The sequence below is a fragment of the Pocillopora verrucosa genome, chromosome 4 (genome assembly GCF_036669915.1).
Source record: "Pocillopora verrucosa isolate sample1 chromosome 4, ASM3666991v2, whole genome shotgun sequence".
NCBI lineage: Eukaryota > Metazoa > Cnidaria > Anthozoa > Scleractinia > Pocilloporidae > Pocillopora > Pocillopora verrucosa.
In genome coordinates, this window is record NC_089315.1 from 15558265 (window position 1) to 15576205 (window position 17941).

Consider the following 17941-nt stretch of genomic DNA (forward strand, 5'->3'; position numbering starts at 1 on the left):
TATCAGGGCGACGGACCACACTTTTCCAATTATGATAAACTTTGAACAAAGTTGTATATGGATATTTATGGGAGCCAGGAAAGCTCTATTTATAGGTCGAATGTTCGGCATTTAAACGAAAACCGCTTTCTTTGATATTTGGCATTTGGAATAACAAATTTAAGATTTCATAGGGCATCATATCTCGGTGTGACCAAGATAAGATATTACCAGATTTTAAGGTCAAACAACATTTTCTAAAAAAAAAATAGCGGCGGGCCATCTGAAACCTTATAGAGTCATTGCTCTGAAGGATCCATAGCCGACGTAATACGACATGACTTGGCTAACCTTTTAAGAAAAAAGGAAGTATAGAAAAGAGAATCTGTTATTCTTCAAAAATTACTATGTAAATGAAGAGCTTTCGCGATTTTTCAAAGGTTTAAGTATAATTAAATTGGTTTAACACCGTTTTATGCGCAATCTCGTCGAACATCATCGCCAATTACATCTAGGAAAATAAGCTTTCCTGTCCGCGATTAACTCGGGGTGTTATTAAAATTATATTCCAGTTTAAATTTTTACCTCAATGCCACGGTTTCTGTTTAAAAGGAAAGTTTAAAAGGTAGTTTGAGATGATAGGGAAATATTTTCGAGCTGTTTTCTTGCAGTTCTAAGTCAATTTTATATTTAAAAAATTGGCCATCTTTTCCCAGTCGGAACAATGTTATGCTGCACTAGAAAAACTTTTTAGTCTAATAGTTATCTACAAATTAAAAGGCGGCCTCGCCTCTTCGGAGTTGCTAAAAAGATGTGGAATGAATGGACATTGGACTTAAGAGACGGACAGTCTCAACAGGTATTCCTACAACAACAATTTATCCCTTAATTTGCTGTTATACATTTCCCATAATTATCAGATGTTGTGATGGAAATATGAATAGACAAACATGCATTCACAAACATGTCCTTCAATAGCGAAATCCGCTACTGAAGTCATTCCTAGAAAACGAAATGCGAAAATTAGAGGCAAACCAGAACTAAAAGCTGGAATCTTTTGCGTTTTGGAATCCGGAATCTGCAGTGGTAGAATCCGGAATTCAGCACCTGGAATCCGGAATCCACAGCGTGGAATCCAGAATCTAATACTGTCCTGGATTACCTTACATGGGGCGAGATAGCCGGTGGTGCTATTCAGCCGTTGTTTGAGCAAACTGACCTAAGGGTGACTGGCTTTTACGAATATTTTGACGTTAATATTTATTTACACAATAGAAAACTAGCCTAGTTTAATTTTGATGGATTCATAGATACATGTAAGTGCTAAGTCTTTCAAGATCAGGCCTGTTTAATTTGGTGTCTTCTTGTGTAAACAGAGACCTTGGATTAGTCAATGCAAGGTCCCATATCATTTTTAAAACCGTCCACGCGCATGACAATACCTACAACAACATGATTGTTTGATAAAACGTTGAAAAAGGATCATTTTAATACCTGAATGATAGGTGTAACTTTGTTTTAAATTTTCATAGAGTTTCTTAAACGTACAGCCAGTTTTGCTGATGTGAGATATCCTGCAGAGAGTAAGTGAACTCCAACAGGGACGCTAAGTAATAAAACAGTCTTCGTAAAATTTATTTTGATTATCGATTTTCGTAATCGACTTAAAAGCCCCTTGCATGACCACCCCAACCGCTCTCCTCAGAACAATGTTGAACTCCAGCCAAGAGTTTGAACAGGAATAGGCCATCATTGATATTAGGGGGTGGGGGGGGGGGGGGTGGTGAACACATCTGAAAACTGTTGCCACTGATTGTTAGCCTTATACATCTACTTCAGTAGGTGACGTTTATCTTTAATCTCAATTACAACCTTTTTTCTGCGTCAGAGGTGCAAATTGTATGTCATTGTTCAAAAACAAAAAACAACTTGAATAAAATAAAAAAAATAACTTGTAAATGAACATGATGTTTTTATTGTTATGTTATGAGTATTGGTATTCACGGTTATCAATACACTACTGTAATTATTCTTCGTTTGCACGATAGGAGAATTTCATGTCTTTGATCCACCAGTTCCGGTGTCAGTTCGTGTGCCAACTCCAAGCCATGGGCCGCTGAATGATGCCGATTCAGCTTCTCGAAAATTCACCCTTGATTTTATAGGGACCCCTGGAATCAGCAAACGACTGGGACAGAAAGGAGCACATAAGGAATAGCTGGATTTTTACGTGACATTTTTTATATTATTGTTTGTGCGAGATATCTCTGATATATCGGCGATATCTCGGAACAGCCGTTGAAGTGTTTCCTGGTACTCATCACCGACTTGTAGATTTCATTGGAGGACATTTGAAACTTTTGGTCAAAGGTAAGGCGACCCTTGCAAAATCTTCGTTTTTCAGACGTCACTCAAACACTATCACTCCCATTTTCCTGTTAGTTAGACCGGCAGAGTCTTGTTTGCTGCGTTCTTATATACATCAGCTTTCTGCGAGAGGTGTCTAGTGATCAGTTCTACAAAAAGTACGAAAGGTAAGACATTTTATTGACGTTGTTTTGTGTCACTTGCTACAAGGTTATGAGGTGTGATGGGTGAAATCTAGCCGGGTGGATAGATGTAAGAAAACTGTTTTTGATATTTTTTTCCTAATTTGATCTATCAAAATAACGATCAAGGTTGCAAGCTTTTTCAAAAAGTAATTTCATTAGCACGCTGGAGGCTAAAACACTTCACTTTTGAATAGAATGAGATACTACTCTGTGGGATTATGCACAGGCATGCGTTTTTTAGTTGACTTCTTATACTTGCAAGGAGATCGTCAGAGTAAGTCAGTATACATTTCCATCGACGCTGTAGTTATTCGAAAATCTATTCCCAAAAAAATTTCTTTTTTTAACTGAATTTGGACCTATTGGCAAAGCTTCCTCTACCTTCCGACTCTGCTTGCCCAATATTACGTTATGGCATACATTTCTGGGATTTCATCTTATTCTAAACGCCAGTTATAACTGTCATGCTTTAGAGAACGTGCCGAGACAAAACTAGGTCGTGTTTATTACTTCAGTATCTCTATGACCTTGGAATGAAATTACTGCTGACTAAGCCGGCCTTTGGATAGTCAATTAGTAACTTGTTCGTTAGCAAATTAGTATAGATTTATTTTTTTTATTGATGATAAAATGAATTTTATATGCTATTCACTGTCGCGAATAATGAATTGCAGTACAGATGATTTTCAAAGATCAGGGCTCTGAAATTGCGTCCGTTATTTTTGACCTCGTAATTCTCAGAATTCAAGATGTTTTTAAGTGTTTTTGTTAAATCAACCAATCAGTTTTGTTTTCTTTATTCAACACTCACTTTAAATAATTTTCCACTCGGAAAATTAACAATGACAATTGAAATAAGTATGATTTAATTTTTCGTACTTGACTTTCATCAGGAGTTACCAGGTGTCGATATATCGTAATATAAATATGTCATTAAATTAACCGAACAGTGATAGTTTTCGTGCACTCAAGGACAGGCAAGGTGATTATGTTAATCTGCGTTTCCGATGTTAAAATTTTCGTTGGATAATCCTTGGCTGCGGATATGTATCGCAACAAAATAAATATGCGTTATTGACCGAGCGAAAGGTCAGGATGCTTTGCAGCGAACGGCGGATTATTTATTTTGGTTACTTTCAAGACGTACGGTGCGATCCCGCTGTTAAAAAATTGCAGAAAATTGGCGAAAGCCATGAACTATTTGCACCGGTTGCGACATTTTTGCAAGTTTGTTTTCATCGCGGGTAATCAATAAGGAGCATGTCATTACCTTTCCGAGTTCGAGTAAAAGACAGGCTAAGACTGAGTGTAGAAAACAGACCAGTAGACCAACAACTTTTTTACCGGCTGATGTTGAAACTTATTAAATTTTTTTTGGTGATCCTAATCAAAATTTTCGCACTAATGTCTTCTGGTTAGAGTTTAGCGTTCATTGTTCCCCTGAGCATCATACCTTGTTTGAAAGCCTTGAAACTGTGTACGAAGAGGAACTTTGTCATTATAATGAAGAAGAGTTGATTTTGTCATGATAGTGCCGTTTTTGTCGATTTAGAATGTGAGCAAATGAATTATTGAAAGAAAAGATGAAACTCTAACTAAATATTTTTAATGCAAAAAAATGTCCGATGTGCATGTTTGTACAGGCACGCCATTACGGAAATCTTGACATCGTTAATTAGTGATAACACATAATTGTTTAAGTGTAGCCTTGTTTCTGAGATATTTCAAAATCGTCTCCTAAAATTTATCATTAATGTATTTTAGAACCAATCAGCTGCGACTTCAGATAGTTGTGCCTGAAAGAATGTATTCTGACATGATGGCTGAGCGTGGTTTACGAACAGTAGTGATTTTTGCCCTGCTGTCTATCTGTCAAGGTGAGTGTGAATAGGGGAGGGGTGGGTGGTGCGCAGTTGCTCAGATATTGACATTGATCCAGAAACTATACATTCTCTGTCGCTTTTCAGAAAGGCTTAGTTAAGGTGGCTTACATTAATTCATTATGAATTGTATCCTCTGCACTATCTCGATTCTCTCCTTAGGAATGGTGTCTAAAAATGCCCAATCAGGCCTACATGCTTGTTGTGCTTTAGAGAAAAATCCTTATTTTAGGCTTTATACGCCTGTGATTCGAAAACATGATTAGTTGCCCCCTTTCTTATTACGATTCAGTCAAAATATCCAGTTTTTTTCTCAAAACTTTACAAACGAAAATCACATTTGATTTAGCACTGCCTTTATTTTCAGTTTGATACTTTGAGATGGTTCATGTGGAGTTTACTTTTATAGAACCTTACAGAAAGAAAAATCTTTATTTCTTGGTTATGATTCAGTCATAAAAGAGTATTCCTGAACTTCCTGTGACTCCTGAGTCACGGGAAGAGAAGTTTAATTAAGGATGTTTCCTAGAGTCTGTATTGTAGCTATGGTAACCCTGTAGGAGTGAAAAGTTGAGATAATTAGGGTTTTTGACACTCTTTTTAAGGGTATTTCCTGAAGTTAAGTGGGGTTATATGGATTCTATAGAAAATTAGTGTACCACTGTTGTAAAGGAATGCCTTGCCATTTGATGAAAGCTTGCAGTTCGTTTTCTCTTTCAATGACATGTTCACTTACTCTGTTGTAACAGTTTATCAAGATTGAACGAAAGGGTTAAAGTTGTTCATAAGACTGAATTTTATTCTTACGAAAGCTTATACGAACCAATCCTCACAAAGCAGAAACTGAACTGATCTTAATGAAAGTGAAAACAAATTGATTCTTATGGAAGAGAAAACGAAGTGATCTTAACGAGAGCGAAATCGAATTTTAACCTTTAAGTATTTAGGAGGCTATGTCTGTCATGTTCAAGTAGATTTTTGTCGCAAATGTTCAAGAAATATTTCCACAGCAATAGACACCTCTTCTTTAGTCCTTTTTTTCCACAAGTAATATTTATTTTATGCTTTTTCGACGTGCAGGTTTGGAAAATTGTACTGAGCCGTGTCTCATATACACTGTTGGGAACAGAATTGACGCCATTGAGTTAGCTTCTTCCAGAGTGGTTAACCTGTTATCCAATCTTACATTCCCCGTCAATCTCGATGTCCATGTAAGCGAAAGAACATTATACTGGAGCGACGTCAGCCATCGTGCCATCAAACGTACCAACATGTCCAGTGGTGTCACGAAGGACATTATTACAGAAGACCATGGATATGTAGGCGACCTTGCTGTAGAATGGGAAAGTCGCCTACTATACTGGACAGATACGTCCTACCGCAGGATTGAAGTTGCCTCGTTAGACGGCACCAAAAGGAAGGTGCTCCTCACCGATTCCTCGAGCTATCCGCTTGGAATAGCGGTGCACCCAAAGAAGGGGTGGGTAAAAAGTGTAAAATGGTCGCATTGAGCCGACTTAGTTTGCGTCTTTCAAAGAATGTGAATATGACAAAGCATCTTTTTGCATTGACATGGTTTTCTAAAGAGGGGCTTGAGAATGAAATGAATTAACTGTTTTCTAGAGAAAATAATGGGAAATTGTTTTCTCTTGCCGTCATGGGAACTATACTTGCATCGCTATCTCTGGAAACGTTCTCAGTGAATTATTTAAACTTATAACAGTACTAGTATTAGAAATTAAGAACAGCAATCGAGAATGGTCCTTTTTATTTACAGCGCCATCCTTGTAGCCCTTATTTGTAACCTGCGATGGGGTGTTCCTTAATTTGAATTTTGCTGGGAAGGCGAAGCACCAGCAAAAAGAACGAACGATGAAAGGGAAACCCCGTTTCTTTCTTTCTTTCAGATGGATGTTTTGGACAGACGCGGGGCAAACTGCCAAGATTGAACGAGCAAACCTGGCTGGCTTCGAGCGAACTGTCTTGGTCGATCTCACCGGTTCATCTCAGTTCTGGCCACGGAGTATTGGCGTAGACTATACAAACGATCGCATCGTTTGGGTTGATAGCTGGACTGGTACAGTTGATTCAGCTGACTTGCAAGGGCAAAATAGGCGAATGGTGGCATCTCAAGTTACCACGTATCCGTATGACTTCATTCTCTATGGCGACACGCTTTACTGGAGCGATTGGGTGGACGATACTATCGAGATGCTTAACTGGACAACTGGCGATTATTTAGGAAACTTCAGCGCTGTGATTTCCGGTAGTGTTTATGGTCTCGGTCTATTCGATAAATCAAGACAACCAGCGTCAGCAGGTAATAAAGGTTAAGTTAAGCCTTTCAGTTCCCATGAACATAGTCTTGTTTCAAGTATTCTTCTGTTGGCTTGACCATGAATTCTTTTTTGTCGATAAAATTCTTGCTTGATGTACCATGAAGGACTCGTACGGGCAAGTTTGGAATAGGATTCTACGACTCTTGGTCAAGCTTAAAGATATGGTAACCAAAAAAGAAAATATGTTTATGTTATGCTTTTAATGATTATTACGTGAAAACTCAAGAATACAGTTAATATTGATACTCAGGAAAGGAAGCAAATTTGGGTTTTTTCGTGGTTTCTCTTCGGGGTAACAAAAGCCATATTCTCTTCCTGCAATTAGTTATGAACAAAGCCGGACATCTATATTTCTAAATGAGAAATCCTGTTATTTCACAACTGCAATTCAGTTTCAATTACAATGCAATTGAACTTTTTGAAATATGAAATTCACTTAAAAGGTTCTCTTCCTTTTAGAAAGTCAGCTCTGTAAGATAGACAACGGAGGCTGTAGTTACTTGTGCCTTTTGACACCTAACGGATCTCTTTGCGCCTGTCCTGCTGGCAGTCCTTTCTCAAAAGATGGTAAACGCTGCCTTACAGGTAAGAACTTTCTTTTTCTGCCAGGGGATATTTTAATGATGGTTATTGCCATACGTTTACTAGTTGCTGATTCTGATTCGAATGTCCAAATAAAAACTTTACGAAGCCTAAACTGAAACCAGGGTTAAATAACAGTAGCGAGGATACCGTTTTAATTAGGGGAGGTCAGATCTATCAATGCCGTTCACTGAAAAGCGAATGCCGCCCACTTAGGGTTGAAATTTTATTTTTGGTGACCATTTCTTGATTTTCTGACTATTACTTGCGAAATAAATCGATTTTGTAATAGATTGACCATATCAGTGCTTTGTAAAAAGAACAATGATATCAAATTTAAGCTGATCGATGTTACAAGTATGAGCCATCTTGGAAAAAGGCTGCTACTTATAGTAATGTGACAGAGGTGAGTGCTACATAAAGACGACTGTAAAGAAAGCGTAGAACTCAGCCAAAAGAGATTATAAGTAAATCAAAACGTCCCCAAGACTCTAAATATCTCAGTGATCTATGAACAATGTCTGGAATACTTTAAATGTCACCTAGAATCCGAGACCCTGTTCTCCACTACCTGGAAATTGAAAAATAACTTTTCCGTTAGAATTCTTCTCATCTCAGTTTCAGAGATTTCAACATTTCTTCTCTTTGCTGAGGGATCAAGCCTGAGACAAATGGCTTTCAACGCTACAACGTCACGAAGAATTCCCCTCAAAGTACCTGCATCAAAACCCATTGCGCTGGATTTTGACTTTTTGGAAGAAAAAGTCTACTGGACAGACATAACTCTGGGAACAATCTCCCGAGCGTATCTCAATGGATCATCTCAGGAGACCGTGGTCAGAGTTGGGCTCAACAACCCATATGGACTTGCTGTAGATCCGTTTGGTAGGAATATTTACTGGACAGACAGCGCAAAGCAAGTTATTGAAATAGCATCCACAGATGGACTCTACAGACGAGTACTCATTAAGGATAATTTGCAAAATCCAAGGGATATTATCCTAGACGTCACTCGAGGGTATACAAGCGTATCTCATTCTTTATGTGATTGTTTTAAAGATTATTCCAGTCAGTTTGTGTAAAGCTTTTAGTTTCGTGCGCCAAAAATCAGTAAATTCGTGAATTCGTTAGACAAAATTCGATAGAAGAGTTGTTTGTCATTGAAAGTTATATCTGGTTATGTGCAAAATGATTGGCCAGTTGTGGCAAATGATGTCAGATGTGATCGTTTCTTTGCGTGCCATATCACCAGTGGTATCTTAATTTCATTAAGAAACGACATCGATGCAAAATGACTTTCAGCAGGAATATTTTTTTTTCATTTTTTTTCTTTTGTTTCGAAAAGTTTTTTCCAATTTTTGCTTTTATTTTACTTCTGCTTTTTTTCTTGCTTTTCATCACCAATAGGTACATGTATTGGACGGACTGGGGATGGGACGAGAGGATCGAGCGAGCAGATATGGATGGCACAAACAGAGGAGTGATTACTCGTTATGGGCTGCTTTATCCTAACGGTCTGACTCTAGATGTTTCTAGGAATTGGCTCTACTGGATCGATACTTCTTATGGAAAATTGGAAGTGTACGAGTTTCCATCTAACACAAGGAGAACCATAATACCCGCATATAGGGAACCGCTTCTTACTTCTCCATTGGGGTTGACATTCTTTGGGAGTAATTTCTTTTGGACTGACACACATCTTGATGGAATATATCGAGCGGACCGTAACACTGGAGGAAACGCTTCAAAAGTCCTATCTACGTCTTCTCGACCAGCTTTGATTCATGCGTATGATAGGAACATGAATATTACTCCAGGTATAATTCAACTTCGATTATCATATTTATAGAATAGAAGTAGTGCGTAAAACGTACAACCGAAGGCTCGTATTTCATTAATTGCGGTACACAACCAAGCCGAGATTATTATCGGGATACGCAAAATGGTATTTTACATGTGCGACAAACTGTATTATGGGTGTAACACGAGATACTATTTGAGCACAAGTCTAGGTGAAACTTATTCTATTGCATGTTAGTTGCTTACGAAGTTGGACGGTTTTTCTTGGTCCACACTGTACTTATCGTGACATGCATTTAAAATAAAGTCCTTTGGTCACATGTTCTGTTTGTAATATGGGCCTTTCTGCAAATATTTGATGTACATTAATGCATTTGGTTTGTGCATTAAGAAGAACGGTTGCTTTCGTGCTAGTCGCTCTACTCTCTCTTAGTGCAACACCAGAGATCCAACCAGTAAAAATCAGCCGTTCACGGTTGTATATTTGCTTTCAGTTCCCATTTATTGTCATTATCATTATCATTATCGTTATCATTACCATTATCATTATCATTATTGTTATTATTATTATTATTATTATTATTATTAGTTATTGTATTGGCCCTTGCAATTCAATCTTGTTCTGTTTCCATTTTAATTCTTGGCAACTTGTGTAAAATTTAGACAAAATGAAGTTGTACTAACCTAAGTATGTTATTTTGTAGTAACGGATCAGTGCATCAACCAAAATGGTGGATGCAGTCACTTCTGCTTAGTCTCAACCAGTGGTAAAAAATGTTTGTGTTCTGCGGGGTTTCATCTTCAAGATGACGGAAAAGGTTGTAAAGGTAATATATCACAACCATCCATTACATACCTGAGTTTAACTAAAACAGAGTGGCGTGTCCTGGAAATATTTTAATTTCTCTTTCTCAACAAGCACTATTTATCTCTTAGTGTTTATGACAAAACTTTTCCCGTAGACTGGTAACGAGTTAGTTAAAAAGAATTAATTTTCCATTGTTTTTTAGATTTACTTTTTATTATACGAAACATATTTTTCAGCGGTAATTATCGATATCCACGTTCTCTTTCAAAACCGTTCAGAGGCAAAGTTCAAAAAACGGAATTAATTGATGAGAAGGAAAGAAGTTACCTAGACTTATTTTGTTGAGCGAGTAACGAATAATAATGTTTCTGCTCGTGCGCAGCTGGTTTAAACGCATGATGTGATCTAATATGCCCCTGCTAAAACTCAGGGATATGTGGAGGATATTGCCCAAGTGATATTCCTCAATTTTTAAACCCTGCGTCCACTACGATAAGTCTCCGTTTTAAATTTAAAATAAGAAGAATCGTTTTGTCGTTCCCTATTTCCCATTTCTCATTTCCCATTTTTCATTTCCCATTTCCCATTCCTCATTTCCCATTTCCCTTTCTGCGTTTTACATTTTCCATTTCCCATTTCCCATTTCCCATTCCCCATTCTTCATTTTCCATTTCCCATTTTCCATTTCCCATTCTCCATTTTCCATTTTCCATTCCCCATTCCCCGTTCCCCATTCTTCATTTTAGTAACGTCCCAGTAAATCAGCCATCTTTTAGTAACGTCTCAGTAAATCAGCTATCTTGCGTGTTCAAAATTGAATCATTTTTTCTCAAGTGACACAGGATACTAATATGAAGCAGGTTTTACATTTTGCATGTGTTTTCATTCAATCCTTTAAATTACTAGTTGCCACTGCCTATAATTGTTTTTGGAAAGGCGGTGACTCCTTCCAGAAAAAGAAAGGCTTTTCAGGCGTCAGTGATCTTAAAAGTAGACTTCCTTATCGCAGTGTGCAAACATTGTAATACGTATAAATGTTTTCCTACAGCTCAAAGAGAGATCCTGCTTTATGCAGATTATTCGCATAACAAGATAGTGAGGGTTTCTCCGCACGACTCTGGATCACGTGATCGATTGCTGTTTTCAAACATCTATCGTCCTTTCGCGCTGGACTATGATCAAGTAGAAGACAGACTGTATTGGACAGATTATGGAAAGATCTCCCGCGCATTTCTTAATGGTTCTTCCCAAGAGACCATAATTGATGAGAACGTGTACACCACGTACGGACTCGCAGTGGACAGTGTTGGAAGAAATCTTTACTGGACCAATGCAGGAAAAAGTATGTTGGAAGTTTCTAAACTGGACGGTTCTCGTCGGATGTCTCTCATGACTCATAACATAGATCAACCCATGGACATTATTCTGGATATATATAGGAGGTTAGTTGTAGTTAACAGATGGATTAGTATTCAAGTTAAATAGGCAAGGGGATGGACAGATTCTGAAGTTAAGAGAGAATTTTTCTGGAGACCGCGTGAAATCAAAAAAATGTGGCACATGCCTAGAAAAAGCCCTACCTTCATACTTCGCTCAAAGATACCTTAGGGTAAGTCTATAAACGTGGTATAATTTTTTTGTTCAGAACTGTTTTTATTTTCTAGAAAATCACCAAACACTGTATCGAGCCCCAACCGCCATAACAGTGGCCGAAATGAAGCCGACGAGTAGGGCAACAAAAACGTTATTCTTCAAAAGCGCAAAAGAAAGCAAATCTTTCCGAATATTATCTATTTGTATACGAGGTATTAACAAATGATTTGAACCTAATAACGGGATTATTGATATAACTATGAATTATTGGCGAATATTTGAAAATCGCCAAAATTTGATTGATTAAAAATTTCATTTTGGAGCAGTTTTTCAATAAAAATTTTTCCTGCTCGGTATAACTCGGAATCACTTGAGATGAGCATTTCTGAAAATTGGAAACGATGTTCTTTTCAAGGATATAAAAATTAATTTGGGGCTCTTAATTACTGCGAAGAAATAGCCCGATCTATTTCGTGCAAATCGCAACGCCGCTGTGTAAACAACCGCAGATAATCCAATTATTCTTTTATTATCGAAGCCATAATTTCTGCAAAATCTTACCGCTTTGAGCTGTGCTTTATCAGAAACTCAATATGTTACCCTTACCTTCTGAAACCAGTGATTAAGGAATGATGTTTCCATTATTTTTGTTTCAAATCGCCATGTTCACTTGAAAAGTGTTTACAACGTCCGGCTTGACCATTTACAATACTCGAAGCTGTTCATAAATCGTCGCAGACCATCGCACCTCTTGACTTATTTCTGCTTCCAAACAACTCCAGTATATACAAAAGTCTTTTTTGCACGATAAACCAAGATGCTTTGATTGCTTACAGTTTCAGTTAAGAAACGTTTGGCTCCCCAAATGGCACAACGATGTTCACCAACGAAGTCGTGTGTCATCACTCATGTTTGTCACGCAATCACGCTAAACGTGCACAGGACACCCAGACAGGCATTCGTCTGCAGACATCGCTGTACCGAGTGCAGGGCCAACTAATATTTATTTCTTAGTCAGTGTTATGTTATAAACAAAAACCTGCGCGAATTCACTTAAAAAACGCTGTAGATCTCTTTTGAGTGTTTTGAATCAGTGCCATTCTGAAAAACTACTTTTTGACGTTTTCGTAAATTTAGTCACCCCCTGGTACTGACTATACATGCGTTGTTATCGACTCTATTTCCACGACTTCGCGCTTGCAAAGATTATATTTATCAATAGGCACTTTAAGTATGACGTTTAACGGCAAACGGCAAACGCAAGCTTGCCTTTCATTTGGTTACCTATTTATGGGTAAATCCTGCACAAAAAATAAAATAAAATAAAATAACACATTCACGACAAACACAAACCTACTTAATTCCGTGTACACACGCCTAAAGACAGACGACAGAAATTGAATTTTTGACGTTCGCGGGAAAAACAAACGTCATGCGTAACCTCTCAAATGACAAACTTCCCAGTTAACTAAAACAACTGGAAGTTAATTGTCTAGTGCTCCGTGATTATATACATCACCTACGTGTCCCTAGTGGATCGATAAGGTCTACCATGACCTTCAGTGGCAGGCAGACAGGTTCCACGGTGAGGCGTTCTTTTCTAATGACACTGGAAAAATTCTACCGACTATGTAATCAGAACAACAGACTAACAATTTCGTGCTTTGAACGTTAAACTTCACTAAAAACGTAAATCTTCGAGTCACAAAGTCGGCCGCTTGTATCAGGCCGCGAGACAGTACGTGTTATTTGATATCGCCTGACTGTAGGTCATTACAATTACATTTTTTAAAGCTTTGGACTTACACAATCTCTGTTTTTTGTTTTTGTTGTTGTTGTTGTTTTTTTAATTTTCCTTACGATAGCGTGCTCATCAATTTAAACCTTTCGATTTTGTACCTTGATTGCTACGATGATAATGGCCATCGCTAGAAACTTGACAGTTTTCTCAACTCGAACTCGGAAAAAGTTGTTTCCCGTCCCTTAATCAAACAATTAATCGGCCATTCTTTGAGATCCCGAATTCTCGACAAGACAGAGGCGGCGTACCCTCGGAGATTCAAGAAATCAGGAAGTTCCTCCATACCAGCTAACTGAATGGGTTTTATAAAGCAAAAAAAGAAAGAAAGAAAGAAAGGAAAAGAATACAGTGTCATATACTTTAGGTGTTTTCCTGGTCAATGAAACCAATATTCAAGCTACATGTAGTTCGTCACTGCTGACAGGTACAGCTAAAACAAAGGGCTTCGATCTTGCTCACGTAAGGCTGCTTACGATGAACGGAGATATCGCTGATATTAATGCTAAAAAATAAGCAAATATCCTTCAGCAATGAAATGGAAAAGCTCTTTAACTTGGACTTTGCTGCCATTTCACAAAGATTGTACGCATTATATGTGATAGGGCGTCTAAGCGCCAGTTCCTTTAAAGCCGCATTCGACAGCTCTTGGATTCTTGCTTCACTTGCAGCGGCCTCCAAGTCGTCATCAGACAGTTCCTCGTCATCCTGGAGGGTCTTTATCGCAGCCAGTCGGGAAAAGAAGGCAGCTATTTGATTTGCTGTAAGGAAATCGTCGCTTGTAAACAGGCGGTTACCACTCGCATCTTTGGCGCTTACCATCGCACGTGCAACTGATGCAGGGTCTGCTTTCTGTCCTGATTGTTCCCCCAGTTTAAATTTGGCAGTAAGATAGGCCTTCTGGCTGGAAGTAAATCTCTTTCGTGGGGCACCAGCCCTTAGTGCCCAGCCCATTGGTACTTTTCTGCACGAATCTGGTATGATGTCAGGTCTACTGTTTGCAATAACCTCTGGTACTGAAGGAGTCTCGCCCTCCAGTTTCTCTCCATACACCTTAACAGCTCTGTCTGTTAAGGTCTCGCGCTCTAGAGCTCGCTCGTGTTTACCACAATCTAAGTGTCGCTGCATTGAAGAATACCTTAGGAATGTCCGTGTGTGGTATCGCGCTTAAAAAATGCAAACAACGGTAATTTTAAATTCTGGATTTAAAACTTTTTCCCGGAAATAAAAAATAGGGGATAAGAAGGAAAGAAAATAAGAGCGTATTGGTAACCGAGCCTCCTTTCGAGTGACATGTTATTGCGTGACACCATCGCAAAAAACGAACGTCAATGATTCACTTCATCTGTCAGGATGCTCTGGCTCGTTCTATAAAAAACAAACTTCCATTCTTATTTTGAAAGGAAGACTTGTAAAATGTGAGTGTTCCGAGCTGAAATATGGTTTTAACTGTCCAGCAATGCGACGTTTCCGGCAGGAACCTTCGTGAGATGTTTTCACTGTGATTTGGTATACACCGCCTGTAGTACTGTACTATCGAAGCTGTGGTCAAGTCTCTTTATAACAAGATTGAGGCAAGGAACCAATCTTAGAAAGGTGTTTTTCGCCTGGTGAGCTTAAGAAATCCAGTTTACAATCTAGTATAGGTCAAAGCGATAAGATTTTGTTGGAATTATGGCTTCGATAATAAAAAGCCTAATTGGATTATCTGCGGTTGTTTACATGACGGCATTGCGATTTGCACGAAATAGACCGGGCTACTTCTTCGCAGTAATTAAGAGCCCCAAATTAATTTTTATATCCATGGAAAGAACATTCTTTCCACTTTGTAAAAATACTCATCTCAAGTGATTCCGAGTTATACCAGGTAGGAAAAATTTTTATTGAAAAACTGCTCCAAAATGTAATTTTTAATCAATCAAATTTTGGCTATTTTCAAATATTCGCCAATAATTCATAGTTATGTCAACAAGCCCGTTATTAGATTCAAATCATTTTTTAATACCTCGTATACAAATAGGTAAAATTCAGAAAGACTTGCTTTCTTTTGCACTTTTGAGGAATAAAGGTTTTGTTGCCCTACTCGTCGACTTCATTTCGGCCATTTTATGGTGGTTGGGGCTCGATACAGTGTTTGGTGATTTTCTAGAAAATAAAAACAGCCCTGAACAAAAAAATTATACCACGTTTATAGACTTACCCTAAGGTATCTCTGAGCGAAATATGAGGATAGTGATTTTTCCGATCATGTGCCACCTCCCAGGCGGTGATAAAAAAAATTCGCTCTTAAAACGGTCATAGGCGTTCAATAGTTTCAGCGCTCCAAGCTGCGACCGTTTTGGTCGCCGTGGCGAATGAAAAATTTTATAAGCGACTACAATTTTCAACAAATTTGAAAAAAAAAGTCTAAAAATCTATAGATGTTTGGTGGAATTATCAAACGTGCGAACGTCAATAACGCAACATGAACTATCCTCCCAAACGCTGTCCGTCTTCGTTCCTTTTTTGCTTATTTATACACTTTTGTATTTGTATTTAGATAATAAGTAGATATCACACAGGTCACAAATACTTTCTTGCGTGCTCTGATTGGACCCTTTCCGGCATATGACGTGGCATATGAACCTCGTAATAGACCTCGCTCACCTTAGTCTCTGTGGCTCAGTGGTAGAGCATCGGAACGCGGAATCCGAAGGTCTGAGGTTCGATTCCTCATGGAGACTCAGAATTTGTTTTTTGTCCCACGCTCGTGACAAGACGAAAAACATCTCTCTGAAGAAAGGTCTTAATTCAATATTAAGTACGTGTCAAATTCCCATTATAATAAAGCTCGGATATAACACGTACTGTCATTGGTTGAAAGAGCGTGCTCTATGAGAGTATAGAGCATAGACCTGAGCTAAAGCTGTCACGCCATCTGCCAAATCGTATTATGTCCGACCTTTTCCAGGACTTCTTTCTAGCTTTTCTTTCGTTAATTGAAAGTGAAATTTCGGAACAAGCGAGCAAAGGTTTGCAAAAATGCCAGGCGCAGTAATTTACGTTACTGTAACGTGAGCAGAGACAAAAATCTTCAAAGATAAAACAAGATGGTTTACGGTTAGATCGCTCCATGGTTAGATCGCTCCAAGTCAGATCGCTCCATACCGAAGTCAGATCGCTCCACTCGAAAGTTAGTTCGCGCCATCATATAAGTTACTTCGCTCCATACATAAGTTACTTCGCTCCATGAAGAAAACTAACGTGGAAGGTTGATAAAAGACAGAAGGATAAGGGAAAAGAAAAGAAAGAGTATTGTAACGCGACTAAAGACTCGCCATTTTAACCGGAGTCGAACCCAGTCTCACTCACGGCTGGATTTGACAACTTTTAAAAATGGCGATTCTTTGAAAGCAATATTTATAAATCATATTCATTGTTGGTCATTTCTTTTATTTTATTTGTGAACGAATCGTCGATCACTTTATATTTCAGCAACTTGATCGCAAGCAACATCATCAACTATAAACTATAAAGATCAGAAGTAAGTTAGTGTATTAGGTTTCTACATAGAGCGAAGTAACTTATGTATGGAGCGAAGTAACTTATTTGATGGAGCGAACTAACTTTTGAGTGGAGCGATCTGACTTCCGTATGGAGCGATCTGACTTGGAGCGATCTAACCATGGAGCGATCTAACCGGATACCAACAAGATAGACAGTCCGAGTTTTTTTAACGGTTTTCACGCTCAGTTAGATTGCGAGTTTACATACGGTAATAAAAATCAAACACAGCTAACACTTGTATAATATATAAAGTTTCGATTTCAAACAGAAAAAAACAGGAATGATGAAAAACATAACCTGGCATAACTGTTAAAATTCATACTAATCATGACGGTGTCAGAGCGACTTAAGGTCTATCGCGGCTAGCTAATCATGGCGATCTTCGGTCATCGCAGTGGAGCAAGCCTCAGGAACTAAATCGACTACCCTTCGAGTGAAAAAATAAGAGCTTGCCCTGATTACCTTTCCGATGCGTTGAGTGGAAGACCAGATCAGTCACTGCAACCGAGTTTTACGGCGCTGTCATTCCGAGCGATCTTCATTTCTTAGTGAATTCCGCTGTTGTTCATTCATAATACACTCAAAAACCTTCAACAGTTTTTTTTCTACTTGTCATGTGAAATAACTTGCGTATTTTTGTGAGCCACAAAGTATTAGAAACTAAAAACCTTCAGGCAAAAGTGTTCAATTCGACATGCCGAGCTATTTTAGTTTGTAAACTATTGCAGAATATGAACTTTTTTGGTTTTTGAACTTTGATGGTTTGACATTTTTGACAGCTTTAGTCTTGTACAACCAATCAGATTATTTGAACCATTCTAACAGGGATTCTGATTATCTTATTGTAGCGTGCTTTATGAGAGTATAGAGCATGCTGACGACACTGTTGTTCGCTTTGGAAATAAGATTTGCTTTGAAAATTGAAAGCAATTCTTGGGGAATTTAACGGATTCTTTATTATAAAACAACTGTGCTTGACTGTGCTTAGGAAGAAGTGTAGGGGGAAACACGAGACGTAGTCGAGTGTTTCTCCCCACTTCTTGAGTGCTCTGGGCCGCTTCCTA

General features: G+C 38.3%; 1 protein-coding gene and 1 non-coding gene across 2 annotated transcripts in view; both read left to right on the top strand.

The window, feature by feature from the left end:
- The first annotated feature begins 2406 nt into the window (after positions 1–2406).
- Positions 2407–17941, top strand: part of LOC136280200 (low-density lipoprotein receptor-related protein 5-like) — a 29972-nt gene continuing 14437 nt past the window's right edge. The window contains exons 1-9 of the mRNA XM_066165019.1: positions 2407–2513; positions 4296–4408; positions 5492–5891; positions 6319–6731; positions 7210–7335; positions 7951–8350; positions 8740–9149; positions 9837–9959; positions 10989–11382. Coding sequence (XP_066021116.1) covers positions 4336–4408; positions 5492–5891; positions 6319–6731; positions 7210–7335; positions 7951–8350; positions 8740–9149; positions 9837–9959; positions 10989–11382 — 2339 coding nt within the window. The 5' untranslated portion in view covers positions 2407–2513; positions 4296–4335. The remainder of the gene's footprint in view (positions 2514–4295; positions 4409–5491; positions 5892–6318; positions 6732–7209; positions 7336–7950; positions 8351–8739; positions 9150–9836; positions 9960–10988; positions 11383–17941) is intronic.
- Trnap-cgg (transfer RNA proline (anticodon CGG)) lies at positions 15982–16054 on the top strand. The gene has a single exon. It is a non-coding gene; the product is annotated as a tRNA-Pro (tRNA).